Raw genomic sequence first — 24923 nt, forward strand, 5'->3', positions numbered from 1 at the left:
CCTGCTTTGATTTTGGCAATGCACTAAAACACTTTTTTTGGTTTAAGAATACATGTAAACTAATCTGCCATGAACAGATTATGTAAAGTTCCCATAAGGATGGTGAATGTCGTGGCCAGGAACAAGGGCACAAAATGGAGTTAAGGTACAGCACTGTATGCTGAAATTAAAGGAATATTCTAGTGGTTTTTTTTTAAATAAGCCAATTAGAATCTGCAGGCAATCTGGTTAATATACTGGGCACTTGTGTAACAGGGCATGGCTACAGAACTAATGGAAACTGCATCACCTTAAATCCATCTGCCTGAGCTTTTCATTTTCCCCGCATGCCTCTTCCTGGGACTGGCTGAAGAATGGGCCACAGCTGTGCCTGCCTCCCCATCAATTTGTCACAGCCACCGTTAATCTCCGGGAAGTGATTTGCATTTCAATTGCTATTGCTTTGACTGAATTTCTCCTCCAATTAACTTCATATTATTTCTACCATTGGCAATCCTTTTTTATAGTAGGCTATCAATACAGTGAAGGTCTTATGCAGAAATACTAACAGCACCTTCTATTGCTTTAGGGTCATTTAACATCTAACTTCAGTGGGTAGTGAGGGAGCTATAACATCCTTTATTTTTACAGGAAACATCTCTTCAAATACAGCTTTGGTGATGCAGGAGCATAATATGCTTAATCGCCCTCCCTTCAGCACCAATGATGTTTCTGCTAAGACTCTGTGTTGCACAGAGCCTGCTTCAAGCCAGCATTATCAGTCTCTGTAACCAAACTTATTTAAAACACAGTGCTATGAATCAAGCAGGCAAAGCAACTGAATTTCACAAAGCAACTAGTGATTTTAGTAGCCTCACCCTGTGGGTGAAAGCCCTTTAAAGGGGACTGATTTTCAGACAGGTGGGAGCATTGTACTCCGTTCTTTTCTGTTAAGCTGTCTGTTTGGATACCAAGATATTAAGGCAGCTAGTATCATTAGTCACCCTTAGCCCAAATCTTCAGAATCAAGTGTGTCTGTTCTGACAGGGTGCTGCCTCTAGCACGGTTAGTACAGCCGAAACTTAAGTAATTTTTTGACTGGGATTTCTTACACAGACCTATTCCACTTGTTCAACTGAAGATGCAACTGGTTACATGTTGTGACACCACTTTCAAATCTCTGTGCTCCTAACTTTGCATGAGTCACAAAGGCCTTGCTGGGTACAAGGACTCAAATGATTAAGAATCAAATTATTTTGCAACAGGAAGAAACATTGGCCACATAGCAGTGTCAGCCTCTGGAGCACAGAGTTCAAGTGCACCTGGTATTCCCGGAAATGCCAAATTAATTGGATGCTCTGCGTGGCTACATCCCAATGCAGATAAGCATGCTACAATCACGACAGAATGGCAATAATCACTAGCTAGCTAGTTGGATGTGTGGGAAGGGATACGTTCTCAAGCCTTCTTGATTCAATTATTTTATTTCTCTAGAGAATGTTTCCGGAGGACAGAGCAACATGGAAAGTTTACAAGTCTTTGTATTCAGCTCGCTCTCTCTTCCCTTTTAAGAGGAAAAAACTACATTGGATCTTTTTATTTAGTGCTTTTGGTGTTCTTCCCACAGTACAGTACACAGACACTCCCTGCCCCAAAGAGCTTACAATCTAAGAGAAAGATACAGAGAAGATGGGTTGCACTGGGAAATCCAGGAGGGGCGGGGGGATGACTGACAGTTTGTCATACTACCAGTGCCACACACTGAGGCTAACATATCTTATTTTCTGCGCTGGCGATGAGGACCTAGACACTGCACAGACCACACACACTTCACACGACAGAACAAGCTTTGTGGGAGGCAGCAATGTAAATGAAGTTTTCAGAAATGATGTGCAAGGCAGCCCTATGGCAAGAAGACATTTATTCTATGTAGAAAGTTTCACTTATTTACACACTTCTTAGAAATGGAAATAAAATTATATAGTTAACATGTTCCAAAGAAGCACATCAACCAAACCAATGTCCTTACAAAAATAAAACTTTCAAACCACGTTTCTAAAATAAATATCATCAAAAGGGTAAGAAAAATAAATACACATGTACCCAAACAACTGTGCTTAAACACAAAGGGGTAATGTTCTTTATGAAAAAGACAGCCATGGGGTCTCAGTTAAACCACTAGCTGCTGAAAATACCCCTGTCCCACTGGCATAAGAGGAGGAGAGTCCTCAACAGCAAAGAGCAGATTGTTTTAATAAAAATATATAAAGGACTATGTTCCTGATCGAGGGAAGTACAGAGCATTTTAATCTTTGCTGAATCTTGCTAAAAGCAGCATTCCTATGAGGTTTCCCTTCTGAAATCTCATGAGGGTTCTAAGTGTTAAGAGAGGCTGGCACATTTATTTTTACTCCGAAAATAAAGCTAAGCCCCATCTGTGAGTCTGCATAAATCCTGTTCCACAACAGAACATGTGCAAACATCTCACGGTTGATCAAAATGTAGCCCCCTCCTAAACGGCTGAGCAACAGCAAACCCAAAGAGATTTCCCCACTGCTGAATAGTGCTTTTCAAGTATGGAAACCATTAATTTCAAATACAGCACTATCTACAGAACAATTGTTACAGGATGGGGAAAGCTTGACTCACAGAGAGGAGGATTCTGCAGCTTCAGGGCAACATCATACCAATTAGGCACAGTTAAACACAGTATCAAGGTTTCCATGGCAGCCCCTTACATTTTAAGGGCCAACTCATTGTCCTCCATCTACCCACTTTCAGCAGGCAGTCTCAGGATGGCCAGCAATATTCACAGTGCTCCAAGAAATGGGAAGCAGGGCATCCTGAACCCTGGTCCTCTCTCTCAAAGGGTGCTGTACCATGCTAAGCATTTGGTTTCTTTCCTGGAGGTTTTGAGTCTTTGTGGTCCTGTGTCCCCCCCACCTCCCCCTTTATATTCTGATCATTTGTCTACCTATTAAAAAGAGCAACATATCCAGGTTACAGAGAGTGGTCAATTAGGCCAAGGAATAATATGTCCACAACGCAAGCTCTACTTAGGTTTACAATGTATTGGTCATGCATAAACCCCTACAGGATCCTGGCAGGCATTTAAACATTTAATTGATGTGGGCATTTAAACATTTAATTGATGTGGGGTCAGGTTGCTAAATGAACGGACTGCTGAATGGACTGTAGCCAACTTTGAATTAGTGGTGGGTTTTGCATCTGATGTCACAAGGCTCAACAGGCACACCAAATCAGTGGTCATCTACTTTAACTCTCTTTGCTTTCAAGGAAAGATGCTGCAAGAGAAAGAAAAAAAAGTGCTTAATACATATGGCACAATCTCATAAAAATCCAAGTACAGTGTATTGAATCAGTCTCCGTATCTGTAGCTCAGAATACTTTATAAAATCAACATAAATCCTGTTTTTGTGGTTGTGGGTTTTTTTGTTTGTTTTTTTGGGGTTGTTTTTTTTTGGTAAAATGCATCAAATCTTAATGCTCCTCTGGAAATAAATGCAGAAACTCCAAAAGCCAAATTTTCCCTAAGGTATTTAACTGGTCCTAGTGCACACATTAATACTTAAACAATTTGCAAGAGGAAGCAACTCGTCAGTGTCTACTAATGCAGATTTTCTATGCACAAAATAGTATTTACCTCTACCTACCTGCCTGATGGTGCAATTACCAGATGTGTGCATGCAAAATGATATATTTACTAATGCTGCAGCTGCAGTTCCGTTGGCCCTTTGAATATTTCACCCTTAAAATCTAATAGGAAAGAAAAAAAGTGCCTTGGAGAAAGTGCATACCGAAGAGGACCCAAGACAGGGTACAATCCCTCAAAGGTACATTCACTTTAAGGAGTGAAGCATATGTGATTACTGCTCATGCTTGTGACCAAACCACAGGAACCGAAAATATAAAAATAAAAACATAATTAGCTTTTTGATCAGGGATAATTTGTTTTAGATCTAGTGATTGAAGGTATCAAGGTTCCAATGTTTCTGGGGCCTGGTCTACACTAGGGTGTGGGAGGATTGATCTAAGTTATGCAACTTCAGCTACGTGAATAACGTAGCTGAAGTCGACGTACTTAGACCTACTTACTGTGGTGTCTTCACTATGGTAAGTCGACTGCTGCCGCTCCCCCGTTGACTCTGCCTGCGCCTCTCACCGAGTTGGAGTACAGGAGTCGACAGGAGAGCGCTCGGGGATCGATTTATCGTGTCTAGACTAGACGTGATAAATCAATCCCCACTAGATCGATCGCTGCCCGCCGATCCGGCCGGGAGTGAAGACATACCCTTAAACTTCTTAGTGCCCCACAGAGATTTCTCTGCTAAGCACTCCCAGTCGATGATATCTTGACCTAAGTGGTTTCAACATGAGACAACTTTACAGATGTTTGGGTGATTTATTTTTGTTTGCCTGCAGTACTCAAATACCACTGCTTCTGCAAGCATTCAGTCATATGTTTTTATGGTGCACCAAGGATAACACCGAGGTTCTGGTACCTTTAGTCCATGAAAGAGAAAGCAGCAGAGTTATTTATAAATTAACATCTGCCATTTGTGTGTCTTAAAAAGCACCTAAGACACTTCAGCAAGATATTGCATTAGTGAGCTTTCCCAACGCCTCTTTGAAAGACGTTCTTCCCTGTACCCTTGTGGACTCTTCTATCATCACCAGTGGGGGAAATTTTTTTATTCCTTAAAAATGAGGAAAGTTTAACGTATTCTTCAAACATCTATAGTTAACTGTATGTTAATATATGCAGCCAACAAAAACTCTTTCATATGGGAATGTCGCAGTTCATATTCACTTGTCTTTGTGTGGGATCAAACTAGCTGCAAATAGCTTGTACAATCACACTTATGTGAGACTAGCATCAATGCAGAGATCACCTAAGTGGGTTTATATTAGTGTCATGCGAACAGCATGTTTCATGATTAACAGAAGAGAAGACCCCACAGGGGACTTAGGAGCACTTAATTTTATTTTTTTAAAACCCTCCATGAATTTGCCCAATCTTAACTCACAAACCTCCTCTCTATAGCCCTCACTGCTTACCTAGTGTTGTCCACCACCCTGTCCTTTCACTTGGTCTTTCCCCTGCAGCTCCTGTTTGTCTTACAGAACACAGGCAGGGCCATAACAAGGCTTCCCGCCACACCCCAAATAACTAATGTATTTTATTCCTTGCCTATTGCCTGTAATTTCTCACTTCCTTTGCTACTAACTCTGTATTAACTAAACACTGGGTTTTGAGATTAGGTTTATGATTACACTGTCCCACCATAGGTGTGAGCAGCGGTGTGCACCAAAGTGCTGTGCTGTAATTTCCCCGTGTGAATACTGCAGGTGCTAATTAAAAGGTTCCTGGTTTGCACTAACGTAATCCTCTTCACACAGGTCTACATTAATGCGAACTAGAAACCCCTTTTAGTTGGCGCTCGCAGTGTCCACACGGAGAAGTTACAGCACAGCACTTTGGTGCTCACACTATTCACACTCCCATAGTCCCAATTTAAGGGCAGTGTAGACACGCCCTTAGTGAAATATGCTATAACAAAATTAAGTAGTTCATTTATTCTGATTTTTACCCCAAAAAGGCAAAGTGAAACTAAACCAAGGCTCTAGGCACCACAGATCGAATATAAACAATGTTTATCTTTTATACATTCAGCAAATTCACCTAAGTCTTGGGGCAAAAGGGGAAAGGCAAGCAGAAAAACAACAAAACCTTCCCCTCCCTAGGATGAAAATGATTCTTAGGGCATGTGGCAAAGCTGAACAGATTTGATCTCTTTCAGACCAAACAAGAGGGTGATGGTAGTGGAGTGAAGTCCTAAAGTCATCACTGAGAACACTCTGCTAGCAGTTCCGTCTCTATTAAACCAAAGGAGCTTTTAGATCAAGCATTTTCAATCTTCATAATGGTGGCAATATCGCACAGGGAGAGAGATGGTCACTCCAGATAGGCAGGTCCTAAGCCATCGGTATAGTGTAAAACACCAACTCTTCCAAATTAATCATAATCCATGTAAAGATCTGAGCCACAAGGATTCCAGAGGCAGATTTGGTACAGTGGGACTGTTGGCTCATTTCCTTCTAATGCCATGCTTGAGGCACGTGTACTGAACAGCAGCAACAGAAGCCCAAGGCCTGCCTTGCAGTGTCATTACCACCTCAGCCAAGAGAATTATGGAATACCCAGTAGAGACCCTTCAATCTAGGAATCATTCTGGGCAAGTTCTATGGCCTGTGTTATACAAGAGGTCAGGCTACATGATCACAATAGTTCCTTCTGGCCTTGAAATCTACAAATCACCTGAGAAGTCCATTTATAGCATGATAAGCATCCTATATAACAGATGAATTATCCAAGTTTCACATTTTAGAAAATCTCTGAAATCACTTACATGTCCTGCATTTGAGCATCACAATACCAGATCTCATTCTAATACAGACTAACAGGTTTCCGTTCTGGATCCCTCCACATCGGAAGAGGCTTGTTCCACAAGTGGAGCTGCATATTCCTATTCCATGCAGATTGCTCCTGCACAGATGGTAGTGGCTGGCTTGAATAGAGCCTCACAATAATACTGCTCTTTGTGTGCCCATTTTATGCCCACCCTGAAAAGTATCAGAATTTGGCTCTTTGCCACTGATACTCCCACATCATTGTTTTGCTGGAATGTTGCCCATCAGAAGAGCTTTATGAAGATTCACACAGAATCTCATGATGCATGTGGAATGAGGCTGTTTGGCATTGCTTTATAGTAAGTACCTCTCAAATTCCACTAATGTTAGGACTGAGTAATTAGTCTTCCTCCCTGAATGATCACACACGTGACACCCATTTGGTCACCCCTACTGTTCAGTGTTTATGTACAGTCTGCTATTGCAGAGACTAGCTTCAGTGTCACAAGCACAGGGATAACATTCCACTCTACATCGAGACTGCTCTGACAGTGCCTAATGAAGGTGGGTAGATGAATGAGAGCAAAGTCTAAACAAGACGAAGTGCTGAAAGTTGGCAGGAATAAGTGGCAGCTACTGAAGATGTACATCTATGCTCTTTGTGGATATGACTCATGACATTTAGGGGCCATACTCAATCTGTCACTGCTCCTGTCTTCCCAGATAGCAAGAACTTGTAGGGCCTTTACTCATGCAGGATCAATCAAGAGACTGCAGCATCTCCTCTGAGAGAGACCTTGCCACAGTGATTGATACATACCCATCATTCACAAGCTACATTACAGCAACAAGCTCTGCTTAGGGCTACCCTTGAAGAGGATTCAGAAGTTTTAGCTGGAACACAATGTAGCAACTTGCCTCTGAGATGCTACAAGGCTATTGTGCCAATGCCTCATGTTCTGCATTAGTTACCTGTTTGCTTTTGGATACTATTCAAGGATGTGCCATTGGTCAAGGACCCTATTACCTAAGAAGTCACCTCTTTCCCTGTTCCCCATTGAAGCAGTTATCTGCTGGATGCTCTTGCTGTTCAGAACTGGTGGCAGGGCTCTCTCTGCTGAGTGTTCCTGCCTGTGGCACTTACTCCTTTCAGGGGGCTAGGGCCAGAGTTTGGCTACTTTCAGGCCCAGAGCAAAGCTTTTGTTTTTTTAAATAGGCTTTTAGCTAGAGGGATAGCATCAACTGGAAAAAATAAGAAACATCTGTCTGAAAATGTGGTGCCTGCTGTCATTACTGGTACCTGCCAACGTGGCTCATTTTTCTATTATTTCACTTTGTGCATTTGAGCCACTTTGTGTACAGGGAAGCAAAACAATTACCCTTTTTAATAAATAAATAAGGGATGTACTATTTCAAAGGTCACAGAGAAAGAACAAGCCACTACTCCTCATTCAGGTCCTGTGGCTCTAATCAACTTCCAATTTAACTGCTTGAAGCCTAATTTTTGCTATTTAATTGTTATGGTGCCTTGGGGCCGCAGGAATACATGTTATATAACTATCCATCCAGCTACCTCACATCTTGAACCAATCTCTTTAATGTAAGGTGCTAAGTACACAAATGAACTTGTATTAAGTTTATCCATAGAAGGACACTCCTTTTCATGACTCCAGATTTTAACCTCTAATTTATTTTCCTAAGTAACAGAGCTATTATCATTTATTTGCTTGAAATAATAGTGTTGGGTACTGCCAAGAAAGACTTTTCAAGGCACATGACGATTCGGGCCATCTCAAGTTTACACTTACCTACAGCAAGTCAACAGAACTGCTGAGAGAAGTGCTATTGAACACATATCTCTGAGGATAGACTAGTTCTGTGCTGAATTTCCAAATGGACTTCAAATAGACAAATGCAATTCTGAGCTAGCGTCTAGACAGGCTGTACTCCTGTATGGCAAACAGAGCTCTTGCAAGGGTAATGCAAAGCAGAGTTTTATATATTAAATCCCCTTAAATGAGTTACACCCCAATTTGTTTCTATTCCCATCAAACAAAAGAAAAATACTGGGAAAAAAAAAAAGCTTTAAATACAAGAGCTGTCAATACAGCAATGATACCATTTGGTGTCTATGTCGAGTCCGTACCGTTCCTTCTTGGTAAAAGTGAGGTGCCAGTTCCAATAGCCAAGTGGATTCAATAGCAGTCACATCTCTCATGTAGTACCTGGAGGTCTGTATGACTTCATTGTAGACTACCCTGAAAACACAGAGAGAGAAAAAATGAGACCATGTTATATAGCAGAGAGGGACTTGTCTCTGACTGTCTGAACATTCCACACTATAGAGATTACAGAGTTATTTCACATAGAAGATGCCATTGGGTAGTCTCTGCTGTGCGGGAGGAGCGTCAATTATAAAATGCCCTCCGACCCACGCCCACCAAGGTGCTCAGAGTATTGTATAGCAGGGCAATAAAAAGATTTTTAGAACTCCACTAAAAAAATATCTCCACAAAACCATCTGGAAGAACAGACCAAGGGGAGGGAGTAACAAGAAGAAAAGGGAGGGGAACTTGTAATTATGGGGCCAAGAGCTCTCATACTAAACACCTCTGAAGGGGAGATTTTAGGTGTTGTGGGTGGAGTGTGACTGAGAAGGATGTCGAGGGTTGAGTGCAAAATTCTAGGCCCATCAGAGTTTAGTAACGCTCCACAACCTAATGTGACGGTGGGATCCCTGACTGCAGGCACTAGTCAGGAAGAGTGTGTTTTGAATAATGCCAGGACATATACTGCTTTGAGCTTTAGAAAGCAAGCATGCCAGTTTAAAAATAATCTGCTGCATCCTAGGCAGCCATTGCCAAGGATGCAGGAAAGTTCTCTCTAAGGCCTGTTACAATGACCCTCCACAGGGACTATAGCATCTCCAGTCCCACACCCTGCTCTCTCACTCATCCAGTTCATAACCTCACCACACGGAGCCATCTTCCATACACAACAAAAAAAGACAAAGCAATCGCCATGCTGCTTAGAGGGGGCAACTCTTTTGAGAACAGAGGGTTAGTGAATGGAAGCAAGAGAGAAGTTCTCACTCTTCCCTTCTTCCCCAAGACAACCACTGACCCATTCGAATGCATCTAAAATTTGAGGAAAACCAAATTAAAACAAGAAGTGAGACGTCACTATACTCACAGTTGATAGACAAAACACAGAGCAAAATACTACCTTCTTCCCTTACTAACAACAAAGAGCAAAACCAAATCAACCCAGCTAACACTGTCCATAGCCCAGTATATTGATTCACACATGAACACGCCCTAAAAGCACAACTAAACAAGTGGAGGTGGAGGAGGTAAGTTCTAATAGAACCAGCACAGTTAAGACTGAGTGATCTGAATTCTATCTCCATCTTGAGCATCAACAGAATTGATTGCTAAGTTCCAATCAGCTACACCAGGTGCAAACGCTGTGCACAGGTGTCACTGAGGATACTATTCAAAGACAATCAAGTTGCACAGGTGTCACTGAGAGCCTAATTTAGCCTGCAAAGTTTTTCTCACTGGTGATTATGCACAAGGTTGCAAGAACCTAGCTCAACTCCAGGAGCCCAGGCTGCAGTTGCTAGGCTGCCAATTAGAAAAACATTTTCATTTGTTTACTGAGCACTTTTGATATGGAAATCAATGACACACAAACATGTAATATCCCAAGAGGACATGTGACTAGAATCACATTTTAAAACCCACTTCTTCCACAAATCTGTTTATACTGTCACATCTTCCTTTTCCTGAAGTATTTTGTCTCTTCCATTTTAGATCGCAAACTTCCTGGAGGAGGAACAGTGTCCCGGTGTGCCATGTACATTTACTGCACTATATAAGTGTGTAATAAAAGTAACTACTACCTTGTATCGTTCAAATTTGTCTTTTTAAATGGGATGGCCTCATTAGCCTCCACATTAATATCAACATCACTGAACTAAGATAGCCTTCTCAATGGGTCAAGGGACCTCCTCAGAGAGCAATTCCTGTGAGTGATTTTACCTGCAGCACAAGGCTCTGGATTCTGGTATTTTTTAGGAAGGGGCCACCTGCCTCCCCTCTCTCGTCTTTACAGCTCTTAATACTTTTTAGTACCACGTTAATGCCACTTTTCCATATGCTCCTCACCTAGCAGTTTTATTTGGATGTTGCCTAAAGACTATTGCAGAGGAAGCCTCCTTTGAACTTACATTCCGGGAATCAGGATCTTCCAGGTGTGTTGTTACACTGATGCAGAACGGAGTTATTAATGGGAATCTCCTAACAATGCCTGATTTGGTGTGCCTCCTGATCTAGGCAGACAAATGAAACCAGCTCTAGCTTACCAGCGAGGAGGTTTCTCTGCATACAGCACTGAGGTGGGATGGATGTGCAGTTCCTGGTCATCACGGATAGTCCTTGAAGAGAGGGTATTATTTCAGATTTAGCAATTGCAAATTTATTCTTAAAATTTATTTACTGGTGACCTTTCAGCCCCAGTCAAAATGCTAATAAATTTGAGTACTGAAAGAGCTGGAGCAAGGTAAAGAGGTGCAAAGCTAATGCACTGGCCTTTCAGTTGCAGAGATCAGGCCCAAATTCTGGCCAAGACACCAGTGAAAAAGTTTGGAGTTATCATTCTATGGGTTTGTCTACAGGAGGAGTTATTCCTGATTGATTAACTCCATTTATAGACATTCTTATTCCAAAATAAGAATATCAACAAATGGAGTTCATCAGGAATAATTAATTCACTTTAAATTCATACCCTACATCATTCCAAAATACTTTTCATGTGTAGATAAACCCTAACACTGAATGGTTTTCTGCCCAAATCACAAGAACAAGGTCCTGAAGGCTTGGATTAAGGTGCATTGGAGGTGTTATGGAATTGAAGCATTTATAGTTCCTGCTCACATTAGCACATTAGTTAGTAACTATTAACAATTCCCCTCTATCAACCTTACTAACTGTCATCATTTAACCAACAAGAGAGGTGATAAACAAGCAAACAGCATTTGGAAACTGTTACATGTGACACTGCAAGACCTCATTAATTTAATGAACCAACAAAACTTTTCTTGCTAGTCTATCTAGAGAAGCATCTGTTTGTTGACTATCCAGATCTGTCAATTCATAGAAGCATGCTAAATAAAAGGACAGTTCTAAGGAATTATATAGATCTACATACATATTTTACCTGTAAGCTCCAGTGGAGTGGCATTTAGCTGCATTAGCAAAGAATCCAGAAACTATACACCTCAGAACAGGATCTGGGTCACCTAAAGAATGGAATTGACATGTTATTCTGCAAAATGTATTTGATAAACTAAGAGCTGATGCAATGACAAAAAAATCCCCTAAATACTGCTCTGTCATCAAAAGCAAGAGACTCAGGATTCTTTATTTCCCTCTCTCCGGTTTCACAATAAATCTCAATTACTATGTAAAAAACAAAGGTGCCAGAGTACCTCCCCTGGAGATAGTACCAACCGTAGCTATCTCACAGGGTACTATGAGGATTAAGTGGTTGCAGAGTGATTTTTAGAGATGCTGAGCACTTGCAACTCCAACTGAAATCAACAGGAGCTAGAGGTGTTCAGCACAACTGAAAATCAGCTCCAAAATGTTTATACAATGCCTTGATCATAATGAGAGATTTTCAAAGGTATAAATGGTGGGTGTGTGAAAATCTCCCATTAGGTTTTATCTATGAAGTTATTATTAATTAACACTACACAACACTGCTGCTATCAATTAAGGCACCAAGGTTTGAAGAAATTCTAATTGTAAAAATGGGCTCAAGTGCTGCTCTGGAAAAGTATATTTTGAAATCCCAGTTTTATTTAACATACATTATTTTTAGGCTGACAAGACAACAGTATTTCTTGAATGTAATAAGAAAATAAACTGACAGTTGGGCGACTCAGTATTCAGATAAACTCCAACAGGTATGACACAAAAATCCTCATTCAGTGGCTCCTACCTTCACTGGATTTCTTTGGTACTTTAAATTTGACAAGAAGCTTTTTCAGCTGCTCCCTCACAGTGGTTGCTCTGACAAGCCCTTTGTAGTTTAGAAAGTGTTCCTGACACCACTGAGAACTCTTGCTGTGCTGTATAGCAACAACAATACAAGAACAGTTACAAATGCCACAGTAAATCTCCCTACTGCAAAGTGTAGTCTAGTTCTGTTCCCCAACCACTGTGTTGTGTTCTGGTATTTACCGATTTGCAGTGGGAAGTAAACTGCAGCCAGTATGCATATGATCTGCCACTGCTTGCACACTGTATGTCAAATAGAAATAATGGCTTCCAGTTCATAAACTCATTTCCAGCACTTATTTCCTAATATATTTGACTCATTTCTTGGGATGTGGTGGGGGAGAACAGTGTCAGCTATTTCATACTATCACATAAAAGTGCTTCATCTCAGTATAAATTAAATCTGAGTCTTTTTTTTTTTGGCCCAAGACATAAGTAGACATCTCTGTACTTTGTTTTCCAACACGCACAAAGATAATCAGTTCAAAATACATTTAAGGCCTGGTCTACACACAGTTTTTGTACCAGTGTAACAACTTCGGTTAGGGTAGAGCTTCTAGTGCAGATACAGTTATATATGTGCCTTACATCAGTATAGCTTATTACCTTTCCCAACACATGTACTACCCTGGTATAGTTAAGGATGTACAATCTGAGTATTTAGACAAGCACTAAGATTTCAATTAAACCTCACTGATCACCAAGCACTTTAAGACATTGACAAGACTTACAATAAATGAGAACATGAATTTCCCATGTTCCTTTGAATGTCCCAGGATAACTGAAGATATGGAGGTTACAGTTAAGGGCCTGTGCCTTACACAGCCACAGGCTTTACGTCTTGCCAACGCAATGGGATTATGTGAGCATCTGTGACAAATGTATCCGTTAATTAATTAAACAAAAAGGTATATTAGACACTTGGGTCCATAGCTTACATAGGCTCAAGCTTCTAGGATTTTTATAGCACGTCTACACTAACGCTTAAGTCGATCTAACTTACATTGCTCAGCAGTGTGAAAGACACACACCCCCGAGTGACAAGTTACAGCGACCTAGGCGCTGTCCACATGCTCTCCTTCTGACATAGCTTCCGACTTTTGCAGAGGTGAAGTAATTATGCCGATAGGAGAGAACTCCCCTGTCAGCACAGAGCATCTTCACCAGACACACTGCAGCTGCACTGAAGTAGGGTTTCTAGTGTAGACCTGCCCTTAGTTTTGAGCATCAGGCATTAAAACCACTGGAACCCACCCTCTCCCCTTCCTCATCCTCAGGAATCCACATGCACTCTAACCTGCTTACTTTAATAAAAGCTTCATAAACATTAAGCATGGTGAGATGATCTCCCTCTTCCACAGCAAATTTTCTGTGTTTCCTGATCTGGAAAAAAGAGAAGAAATGTATTTTTATATAGAAATTAGTTTTTTTCAAAGGTCGCTCCTGCTGCCCTCCGTTCTTACTGTCTTGAGTATTTAGTGACCTTTAACTCTTATCATTTAACACCTCTCCCTTAACTGATATGCATGTTTCGCTATCCAACATACTATATTTTCAAGGCAGAGCTCTAAAACTGAAATTAAAACTCATTTGCACAAAGGAAATGGGATTTACTTACTGTATGTAAGGTTAGACTCAGGAGGATTTCTACCTCTGAATTAACCATTTCATATTAAATAATTTTATCAGCCTGAAAATAAATTTACTTTTTTCTCTCAAAGGGAAGCTCAAAACGGACAATCTTCCTTTCCATGCACCCCAAAACGGACTAATACCAACTTATGATCCTAACATTTCCAAACACTTTCCTAACCTTCTGTAGTACAAGGCCTCCATCATTAGCCAAGGACTGGTCTGCAGGTTTCACTACCATGCAGCTTCCCCTTTCTCCATTACCGAGCAGTACTGGCACGGACAGAAAACTCACTTCCATTCTAGCATGTCAGACTTTGCATGTCCCTATCGGATATTAATAGCAGAGTTGGCAGACACTCAAAGATGTGGATTAAGTGAAGAAAATTATGAGACTGAACTTACAGCCTGAGCCTTTTGGTTTGGAGGGAACATAAAGATGTTCTGAATCTGCATCATGGCAGCAATGCTCAAGATCTCTTGGGAGCAGCCAAAGTTTCCTGTAAAATAAGTGGTGAAAGAAAATAAGGTTTCTTGCTTCCAAGATTATGAAACATAAATAATATCATAAAAAAGGAAGGAGAAATTTACTCTTAGATTTTCCAGAAGAAAGTATTTTACAGCAACGATGGGGGGAAAAAACCCTTATTTCATTGCAAAGGAGGTCTTTGCTGATAAAAAGCTCCTTTTTGTAACATATGATGGGGAGTTGGAGGGGGGACATTTAGGAATTTCTCAGCAGTGGATCACTCAGTCCCTGCAGCAGCAATCAGATACATGCAATCAGCTCTGCCATCGCATCTGCATGTTGTCATACACAGACCTTAGAATCAAGGACTGGGAAATGCCTGTTACGTTTTTGTCTGCACTTAGAGTACAGAAATAAAGAATATGTATGATTTTTTACATATTTAAGAGAGAACTTATTTCACTGGTGGCCTTAGCAAGCACTTCAAACCAGGTAATCAGAAATCAGAGGTTAAAGCATTAACTCACTGCGCTGCAAAGACTCATACATGTTCTTAAAATTATCCTCATAACTAGTCCCATTAACTTCAATAGGATTACTCTCCATGCATAAAATTAAGCATGTGCATGAGTCTTTGCAGGATTGTGGCCTCCTATTATACCGCTGAGCCCTGCAGTTGAGAACTATTATTTATTGTTTATTACCTAAGAGGTAACCTTGTGGAAGCTGAACAACTCTGTAAAAGATAAAAACAGGAGTACTTGTGGCACCTTAAAGACTAACAAATTTATTTTAGCATGAGCTTTCGTGAGCTAAAGCTCACTTCTTCGGATGTTGCCCTGATCCAAAAGCACAACCAACCCCAAAGCATTTTTCTGCTGGCATGGGGACCAATCACTTTCAAACCCTGTAAGGTACATTGGTGCAATACTTGCGGGTCATGAATATAAATATGCCAAGTTATACTAGATAAACTAACTCTGAAGTTAAGATTACAGGAAGGCCCGTGGGATGTGCACTGATGGTATCAAATGGTTTCTTGACTTCTTAACTATGTATCACACCAAAGTTGACTATAGCTTCTTTTAGATACACTAAGTATTATTGTCCCTGGGTAGACAGTATCTTATACGCAACACAAGACTATTGATGGCACCTTGCCTTTTACCTACCTGATTCCAACAGCATCTTTGCAAACATAGGGTTCAAAGGGAACTCTGCTATTCTCATACCAAGAGGTTCTGTTAGGCGACAATGTTTATCCAGACCTGCAAGAATAATACTAAGTATTCAGACAGCAGACCAAAATAGCATAGAAAATTATCTTAATCTTTGTGCCATCAGCTAATATGTAGCAGAAACTCACAAAAAAGCTTGTTGAGCTAGCAAGTATCCAACTGGGAAATCGGGAGCTTTTATAAATACCCATTAACTTTCCCATGAGTCCTCAGTACTTTTAAGCAAACACTATATTTACATAAACACTAGCTTCTTGCAGACACACAAGCCACTCAATCCATGACCAAGTTCTACTGGCACCTCTAGTAACTCAGGAAATATGTAACCACCAAGGTCAATGCAGCAATACAATGGTCACAGAGATACATTCTGTAACGCATTTTGTACACACCATTTGGAAACCATTTAACTCTGCAAAGTAAGTTTTGTAGGAAAACTTCCACCTACTCTTTTGGAATTTGCTTCCAAGTTATTAGAAAAAAAGAGCATTGATAAGAGAGGAAAAGATTGGGCTTGGCTAGCAGATACAGAACAAGTCTCTGGGGTGATAGGGTGCCATTTTTCTGAGTTATATCTACTTGGCTCATTGACAAAAATAATTTAATATCAGCACTACAGTGGCTATTCCAGCTACAGGAAAAGTTAGCTGCAATCTGTTCTGCCTCATGCATCAGTAGCTAAATCAGCAGCTACATTCTAGCTCCAGAATGATGGTTGTTGGTGATGATGCACAGAACAGGATGACAGTTTGATTTTCAAATTATTATTACTGAGCACAGAGTTATGTCATTTTACAAAAAGAAAAGACTTGCCGCTTACAGTCTAAGTACTCTCTACCTGAAGAACTAAAATTCATTCTCTACCCGAAGAACTAGTTACTTCGATTGTGAGCTCTTTGGGGCAGGGATTATCATTTGTTTGGTATTTGTACCATGCCTAACACCACGGGGTCCTGATCTATGAATGGGCTTATTCAAGGAGCATCAAGAATAATATAAATGTGCAGCTATACATCAGTTTACTCACATAAAAAAGGGATTTAATCCCTATTGTAACTGCAGACACCAACACAACTTTAACTTTGCAGTTACTGCCTCCAAAATAAAAACAAAAAATCCCTTGGATATCTGAGAGTATCAGTTTGAATCTGAACAAAACACACAACCTGCTCCAAGTGGAATGGCAGCGTGAGCAGCATTTCTTGCGCTTCTAGAAAACATGTGGGAAACATCTCTGCACATTTCTGTGATTCTGTCCAAGGGTGCAGGATTTTTGGCAGAACATCAAAGAGCTAATCAGGGATCTTATCTGCCTCTCAGTTTCAGTCCTCCCTAAGGTGGTTTTGCTGTGTATCTACCCTTGCATTACACTTCTGAGCCAATGGGAGAGCACTGGTTCCCAGCTCAAAAGGGTTGCCAACAATCAGCTACCTCACAGGTGAAAACTCTCTCCTCCTCTTTTCACTGAATGGAATGAGCACATGGAAAACCATGGCCACAAAGGAACTTACAGCTCTAATGCTGTATGTCACAGCATGGCACCCATGAGTGCAAGGAAAAAACAAACACAAGCCTCTTGGAGCCGCAGAAGCCTGCACAATGTATTTCAAACTTACTGCCCTCTTCCCAATGTTTCAACTGGGAAGCACATAGTCTTTGTTTCGGATACTTCTGAAATGAGGATAGGTATGTTTTTGTTTTGTTTTACTCCCTAGCTTTCTTATCAAAAGTTCTTAATGGAGTGTGAAGGTGGCATCTTTTTACTGGAAAAATTACAAGTTTCTGTTACTGCTGTGGCATGCAACACAAAATGAAAGACATATCCACTGTACCAATTAAAAATTTCAGTGCCAAGCAATTTATCCAAGTGAACAAATGTCAATTTAAATGCCTAACTTTAGGTACTGATCAACTTAGTATCCTCAACCCAGTTCCTAATGAGCACTTCATAATATTGTAAAATCAGGAACACAAGAACTGCCATTGCGAGCCAGACCAGTGGTCTATCTATCTCTGGGTACGTCTACACTACGGGACTATTCCGAATTTGCATAAACCGGTTTTGTAAAACAGATTTTATAAAATCGAGTGCGCGCGGCCACACTAAACACATTAAATCGGTAGTGTGCGTCCATGGTCCGAGGCTAGCGTCGATTTCTGGAGCGTTGCACTGTGGGTAGCTATCCCGTAGCTATCCCATAGTTCCCGCAGCCTCCCCCGCCCCTTGGCATTTCCGGGTTGAGATCCCAGTGCCTGATGGGGCAAAAATCATTGTCGCGTGTGGTTCTGGGTACAGCCTCACCCCTCCCTCCCTGAGCAGCAGACAACCGTTTCGCGCCTTTTTTTGCTTGGTGAACTGTGCAGACGCCATAACACAGCAAGCATGGACCCTGCTCAGCTCCATACCGCAATCGTGGATGTTTTAAACACCTCGTGCACTCTCCTGCAGTATATGCTGAACCAGGACCTTCAATCCGAGGCGAGGAGGAGGCGGATACGGCAGCGCGGCAATGACAGTGATGAGGACATGGACACAGAATTCTCTCAAACCGCGGGCCCCTGCGCTTTGGAGATCCTGATGGTAATGGGGCAGATTCTATCCATTGAACGCCGATTTTGGGCCCGGGAAACAAGCACTGACTGGTGGGACCGCATTGTGTTGCAGGTGTGGGACGATTCCCAGTGGCTGCGAAACTTTTGCATGCGTAAGGGCACTTTCATGGAACTTTGTGACTTGCTTGCCCCTGCCCTGAAACGCCATAATACCAAGATGAGAGCAGCCCTCACAGTAGAGAAGCGAGTGGCGATAGCCCTGTGGAAGCTTGCAACGCCAGACAGCTACCGGTCAGTCGGGAATCAATTTGGAGTTGGAAAATCTACTGTGGGGGCTGCTGTGATGCAAGTAGCCAAAGCAATCACTAAGCTGCTGCTACGAAAGATTGTGACTCTGGGAAATGTGCAGGCCATAGTGGATGGCTTTGCTGCACTGGGATTCCCTAACTGTGGGGGGGCGATAGATGGAACCCATATCCCTATCTTGGCACCGCAGCGCCAGGGCACCCAGTACGTAAACCGCAAGGGGTACTTTTCAATGGTGCTGCAAGCACTGGTAGATCACAAGGGACGTTTCACAAACATCCACGTGGGATGGCCAGGGAGGGTTCATGACGCTCGCGTCTTCAGAAGCACTACTCTGTTTAAACGGCTGCAGCAAGGGGATTACTTCCCAGACCAGAAAATAACAGTTGGGGATGTTGAAATGCCTGTCGTTATCCTGGGGGACCCAGCCTACCCCTTGATGCCATGGCTCATGAAGCCATACACAGGCAGCCTGGACAGGGGTCAGGATCTGTTCAATTACAGGCTGAGCAAGTGCAGAATGGTGGTGGAATGTGCATTTGGCCGTTTAAAGGCGCGCTGGCGGACATTACTGACTCGCTCAGACCTCAGCCAAACCAATGTCCCCTATGTTATTACTGCTTGCTGTATTCTCCACAACCTCTGTGAGAGTAAGGGGGAGACCTTTATGGCGGGGTGGGAGGCTGAGGCAAATCACCTGGCCGCTGATTACGCGCAGCCAGACACCAGGGAGATTAGAAGAGCACACCAGGAAGCGGTGCGCATCAGAGAAGCTTTGAAAACGAGCTTCATCAATGGCCAGGGTACAGTGTGACTGCTGTGTTTGTTGATGAACACCCACCCCGCCTTGACTGACTCATTCCCTGTTAGCAACTCACCCTCCCCCTTCGAGTACAGCTTACTTATGCAAATAAAGTCACTCATTTAAAAAGCATGAATTCTTTATTGATTCATTATAAAAAGAGGGAGAGAAGTAAGGGTGTGGTTTGGGAGGAGGATAGGAGGGATGGAGAAGGCCATTAAAAAAAATTCACAGTAACGACATCCTTCTGGTTGGGCTGTCCACGGGGGTGGAGTGGGCGGGTGCACGGAGCCTCCCCCCACGCGTTCTTACACGTCTGGGTGAGGAGGATATGGAACATGGTGAGGGTTGAGGGTGGTTATACAGGGGCTGCAGCGGCACTCTGTGATCCTGCTGCCGTTCCTGAAGCTCCACAAGACGCCGGAGCATGTCAGTTTGATCACGCAGCAGCCCCAGAGTTGCATCCCGCCACCGCTGATCTTCCTGCCGCCACCTCTCATCTCGGTTGTCCCTCCTGTCCTCACGTTCACTGGCCTCTTTCCTGTAATTTGAAACCACGTCCTTCCACTCATTCAGATGAGCTCTTTCATTGCGTGTAACTTCCATAATATCCGAGAACATCTCATCTTGCGTCTTCTTTTTCCTCCGCCTTATCTGTGCTAGCCTTTGGGATGGAGGAGGGATGGTTGATAAATTTGCAGCTGCATGAGGGAGATAAATATTTAGAAAGATACATTTTACAGAACAATGGTTATACTATTTCACAGTGAACAGCAGTATTCACCACCTAGCACATGTGATTTCCCTACAAGGTCGCATTTTTTCATCTTAATAGTGAGTGCCTGCAGCTCTGGAGTTACAGATTTCACAGACGCAGGTCCAGGCATCATAATTCAGCTTGCATGCGGCCATGGTAAGCCACTGTCTTTCGGCTTCTGTAGTGATTTAACCCTTCCCCCCCAACAACGCATGGCTAATACCACGCTAGCTCCCTGCTAATCAACAACCTTCCCCCCCCCCCACCCACTGCGTGTCTGGTGCCTTGGGGAAGATCGCCGGTGACCAAACACAGAAAAGATCATCGGCATTTCACTCCTCCCCCCCCCCCCGTTCGGTACGTGCATGAAAGTTTTTTTTTAAGCTGATGCAGTCCACGAACCCAGTAGAAAAATGGCCACCCCCCCTTACTTAAATTCCTGATTTTTAACCAGGTTATCCTGAACGATATCACTTTGCTGAGGATAACAGAACAAGATAAAGAACGGATGCTTCTTGAATGCCAGCAGTCACCGGGACCATACGCTGCTATGCTTTGCCACGCAATGATACCTGATTACTTGCTACATGCATGGCGTGGTAAAGTGTCCTACCATGGTGGGCGGAACAAGGCTGCCTTGCCCAGAAACCTTCTGCAAAGGCTTCTGGAGTACCTACAGGAGCGCTTCATCGAGATGTCCCTGGAGGATTTCCTCTCAATCCCTGGACATGTTAAACTTTTCTAAGTAACTATACTGTCTGCGAATGCATCCCAAGACCTCAGGGCAAATCAATCATTAAAAAAGGCTTGCTTAAAAAAAAATGTTTGATATTTGCAAAGGTACACTCACCAGAGGTCCCTTCCATGGCGTCATTGTCTGGGATAGTGGCTTGTGAGGGCTGGGAGGACGGTAATTCCGTCAGGGTGATAAAAAGCTCCTGGCTGCTGGGGCACACGGAGTGCTGTGTGCTCTCTGCTAGGTCTTCCTCCTCTTCTTCATCTTCCTCTTCCCCGTCTGCATAATCCTCAGCCATGGCAGAGATTACAACCCCCACCTCGGAATCCACAAACAGGGGTGGGGTACTTGTGGCGCAGCCCCCTAAAATTGCATGCAGCTCAGCATAGAAGCGGCATGTTTTTCGACCTGCCCCTGACCTTCCGTTTGCTTCTTTGGTTTTCTGGTAGCCTTGTCTGAGCTCCTTAACTTTCACTCTGCACTGCACTGAGTCCCGGCTGTGGCCTTTATCCGTCATAGCCTTAGAAATTCTTTCAAATACTTTTTCATTTCGTCTTTTGGAACGCAGTTCTGTTAGTACTGAATCCTCTCCCCAGATAGCGATCAGATCCAGTACCTCCCGTGTAGTCCATGCTGGGGCTCTTTTACGATTCTCAGCAGACTGCATTGTTAACGCTGATGAGCTGTGCGTGGTCACCTGTGCTGATGAGATGAGATCTCCACGCTGGGGAAGCAGGAAATGAATTTCAAAAGTTCGCGGGGCTTTTCCTGTCTACCTGGCCAGTGCATCCGAGTTCAGAATGATGTCCAGAGCGGTCACTGGTGCACTGTGGGATAGCTCCCGGAGGCCAATGCCGTCGATCAGCGTCCACACTAACCCTAATCCGATATGTTAATACCGATACTAGCGTTACTCCTCTCGTTAGGGAGGAGTACAGAAACCGGTTTAAAGAGCCATTAAAATCGATATAAGGTGCCTCCTAGTGTGGACGGTTGTGGCGTTAAATCGGTTTTACGCTCCTAAAACCGATTTAAACGCCTAGTATAGACCAGGCCTCAGTATGCCATCTCTGACAGTGGCACATATCAGATGCTTCAGAGGCAAGTGCAAGAAACTATGCAATAGACAATAATGGAATAATATTTCCTTCCTAAATCACAGCAGTTAAAGAGGAGTACTTGTGGCACCTTAGAGACTAACAAATAAATTGTTTTTGCTGATACAGACCAACACGGGTACCACTCTGAAAGCAGTTAAAGACTGGCTTATGCTTATTCTCTGTGCATGAGAGTTTACAGCCTTTCTAAAACTCCTGGGTATTCTTGTTTGGAAAAGGAATAGAAGATACTTACAAGTCAAGACTGAGGTACATTGACAAAGTCGTGGACTGAGACCACAATAGAATCTAGTACAAATAGTATTCTCGAAAATAAAGATCTGGTTAATACTCAAGTTAATACCCACAAACACATTAAAAAAAGGACTCTGTAAAATACACATTGATTTGGATTTGTTCTTTAGTAACAGACTATAAATACAACAATGAAAGTGTAGCATGCTCACCTCCTAAAGCATACAGCAGCTCTAATGCTTGCACCATAGACTGCGCAGGGGGCGGCTGTAAAGAAAAAAACTTTTTTAAGCTGTCACTGATATGGGAATACATGAAGTTTCCTAGTGAGAATTTTTAAGTCCGTCCTTCTTCAAGGAGTATTCCTGCCTCAAAGGCACCAATTCGAGCCCTCTATAGTCCCTTTTTCCCAGATGCAGTATTTTCCCCCAGCCTGCTCCTACAGATGGTGGAAGATGTCTCAGAGCATCACCTGATGTCCTCAACCGACCAGCCTGGCTCATTAGACCCACAACTCAAAACCCTCTCCAGGTTCCTGCATCCCACTATGATGCTCTCAAGATCCTGTGACCACATGGAATAAGTCCAAGCTAAAAACACAAACTTGGATTGTCCAACATAGTGATACTATTACAGTGTCAGACCAATTGCTTCCTGAATTCTCTCAATTTAAGTTCTATTGTGTTGGGTTTATCAATGCAGATGTAACTGGAAACATTACAAGGAGATTCACTAAACAAAGTCTCTAATGATTGCTACTTGCCATTAGTTAATAAAAATTAAAGTAAGTGCAGAGGCTTGATACTGTTGATTTATCTTTTTCTCCACTTCACGGAAAGGCCTCCACAATTCTACTTTGGACAAATTGAGGGGTTTCGCCTTCTAAGTTGTTCAAAGTCATTCTTGCTCATTCTTTGTTCTCAAATACAAACTGTACAACAGTCTAAAAATAGTGGCATTTCAGTAGTGCTGGCAGAATCATGGAAATCTGATACCCCTCCACAACACAATATTAGGTCATCAATTGCTTCTTCCAAAGTAACAGAGTATTGGTTAGCAAACAATGACCCCTGGGCCTCAGATGGTCTGTACAGCACTTGCTGATGGTCCACAGAGAACAGGTAGGTCACATAATATGGGATCTTTGTCTTGGTTTCCAGGTGCATCTACAGGCATCCAGGAACTTTATTGCAAAGAAGAGCCTGGATATCTGTAGAATCAACAGGAAACAAGGAAGAGCCAACCAATCACATAAGCCACTACTGTAGCTACCACAGGAACGTTACATGATTACAAATGGTATATTGATTAGGAGGTAGTCCATAAGACAGATAGAAAAGGAGGTGCTCAACAAGATATTTCTGTTACGTGGTCCACACTATGAAGAAGTTTGACAATCCTTGTAATACAGAATTTCAAACAGGAATCCAGGACTTACAGACAGGAAGGGGAACCTGAGCACGTTGTCTATCCCCAGAGCTTTCAGCTGCAGGATAACAGGGGCCAGGTTACTGCGCTGCATTTCAGGAACAGTAGATTGAGGCAACTTCTCAAAGTCTTCCTCTGTGGGGGGAGAAGTCAAAGCTCCATGTGATCATGTTTCAGATTCAAACACTGATTATATTGAGCCAATATCCTCTCACTGTCTCCAGTTTCAGTTTAGCATTGTTAATGGGGGTGTACATACTACTGAGGTGCTAACTGAACCAAAAATGACTGGAAGTCAAATAAAAGAAGCTTATACCTCTCCCCACACCATTTATGTGATTTGAATCCTAGTGAGCAAAATTATTATTAAATATAAAAATAAAACTATTTAAATAGGGACTGTCAGGGTTGATAGGCTCCACATTTGACATACTTCTTAATTAACTTTTCAATGACTTTATACACATTTTTCAAAACTAAATATTTAATCTTTTTTTCTCAACAGATCAGTGTTTCTAAGCAGTCAGACAATAACAAACAAGTGTGCACACATTCTGAAAGCAAACATTTTTATTAAATGGAAAAATGCTTGCAAAGGCTTTTTACAAAGAAGAAAATATCTGTTCACGTTGGGAAGAATAACTCAGGGTCCTGTTATTAATACATGGGCAATGAGTTTTTTAAAAGCATATAAAGCATTACTATTTGGGTTTTTGTATTTTAACCTCCACTTGCTATTTTACGAGCCCTTTTAAAAATATTTTCCTTATAAGGCCCAAATCAGGAAAAATATTTTCTACAAGGCCAACAAAAGCTGTATTTTACATTAGTCAGTTAACTTGTCATTCTAATGCTGTGACTTCATCAAACCTATAGCCCACACCCGGTACTGACTTCAAGTAGCTACATCAAGGTAAAAATTACCTGTGTCTTGTCTCCATTAAGATTTTACATCAAGTTCACTATTTTGATGTAAAAAAACAAATCTTTTTTGCAGTGAAGACTTAGCTAAAACTATCAGAATTAAACTGGCTCTCCCAGCCCACAAAGTAACTTGTATGCAATAAGAGCTTTACACATTTGTGCCTGCACTACTCCCTTTAAAAATCACGACGATAGCCATGATGTTTGAGCTACTATGCAACATACAAAAAAACTCTGGTAATAACTTGAA

The 24923-nt window shown here is 42.1% G+C and overlaps 1 protein-coding gene across 3 annotated transcripts in view; it reads right to left on the reverse strand.

The window, feature by feature from the left end:
- Window positions 1-1463: 1463 nt before the first annotated feature.
- The window catches only part of DHX35 (DEAH-box helicase 35), a 48737-nt gene continuing 25277 nt past the window's right edge, over window positions 1464-24923 (reverse strand). For 2 of the 3 annotated variants that reach the window (XM_044985586.1, XM_044985587.1), the window contains exons 13-22: window positions 23760-23884; window positions 22534-22588; window positions 15750-15845; window positions 14514-14608; window positions 13782-13859; window positions 12418-12547; window positions 11632-11713; window positions 10778-10849; window positions 8531-8669; window positions 1464-3284 (exon numbers count right to left, since the gene is read on the reverse strand). In XM_044985586.1, coding sequence (XP_044841521.1) covers window positions 3240-3284; window positions 8531-8669; window positions 10778-10849; window positions 11632-11713; window positions 12418-12547; window positions 13782-13859; window positions 14514-14608; window positions 15750-15845; window positions 22534-22588; window positions 23760-23884 — 917 coding nt within the window. In that variant the 3' untranslated portion in view covers window positions 1464-3239. The remainder of the gene's footprint in view (window positions 3285-8530; window positions 8670-10777; window positions 10850-11631; window positions 11714-12417; window positions 12548-13781; window positions 13860-14513; window positions 14609-15749; window positions 15846-22533; window positions 22589-23759; window positions 23885-24923) is intronic. The other variant, XM_044985588.1, reaches the window with a different exon arrangement.

This window comes from Mauremys mutica, chromosome 13 (assembly GCF_020497125.1).
Source record: "Mauremys mutica isolate MM-2020 ecotype Southern chromosome 13, ASM2049712v1, whole genome shotgun sequence".
Lineage (NCBI taxonomy): Eukaryota > Metazoa > Chordata > Testudines > Geoemydidae > Mauremys > Mauremys mutica.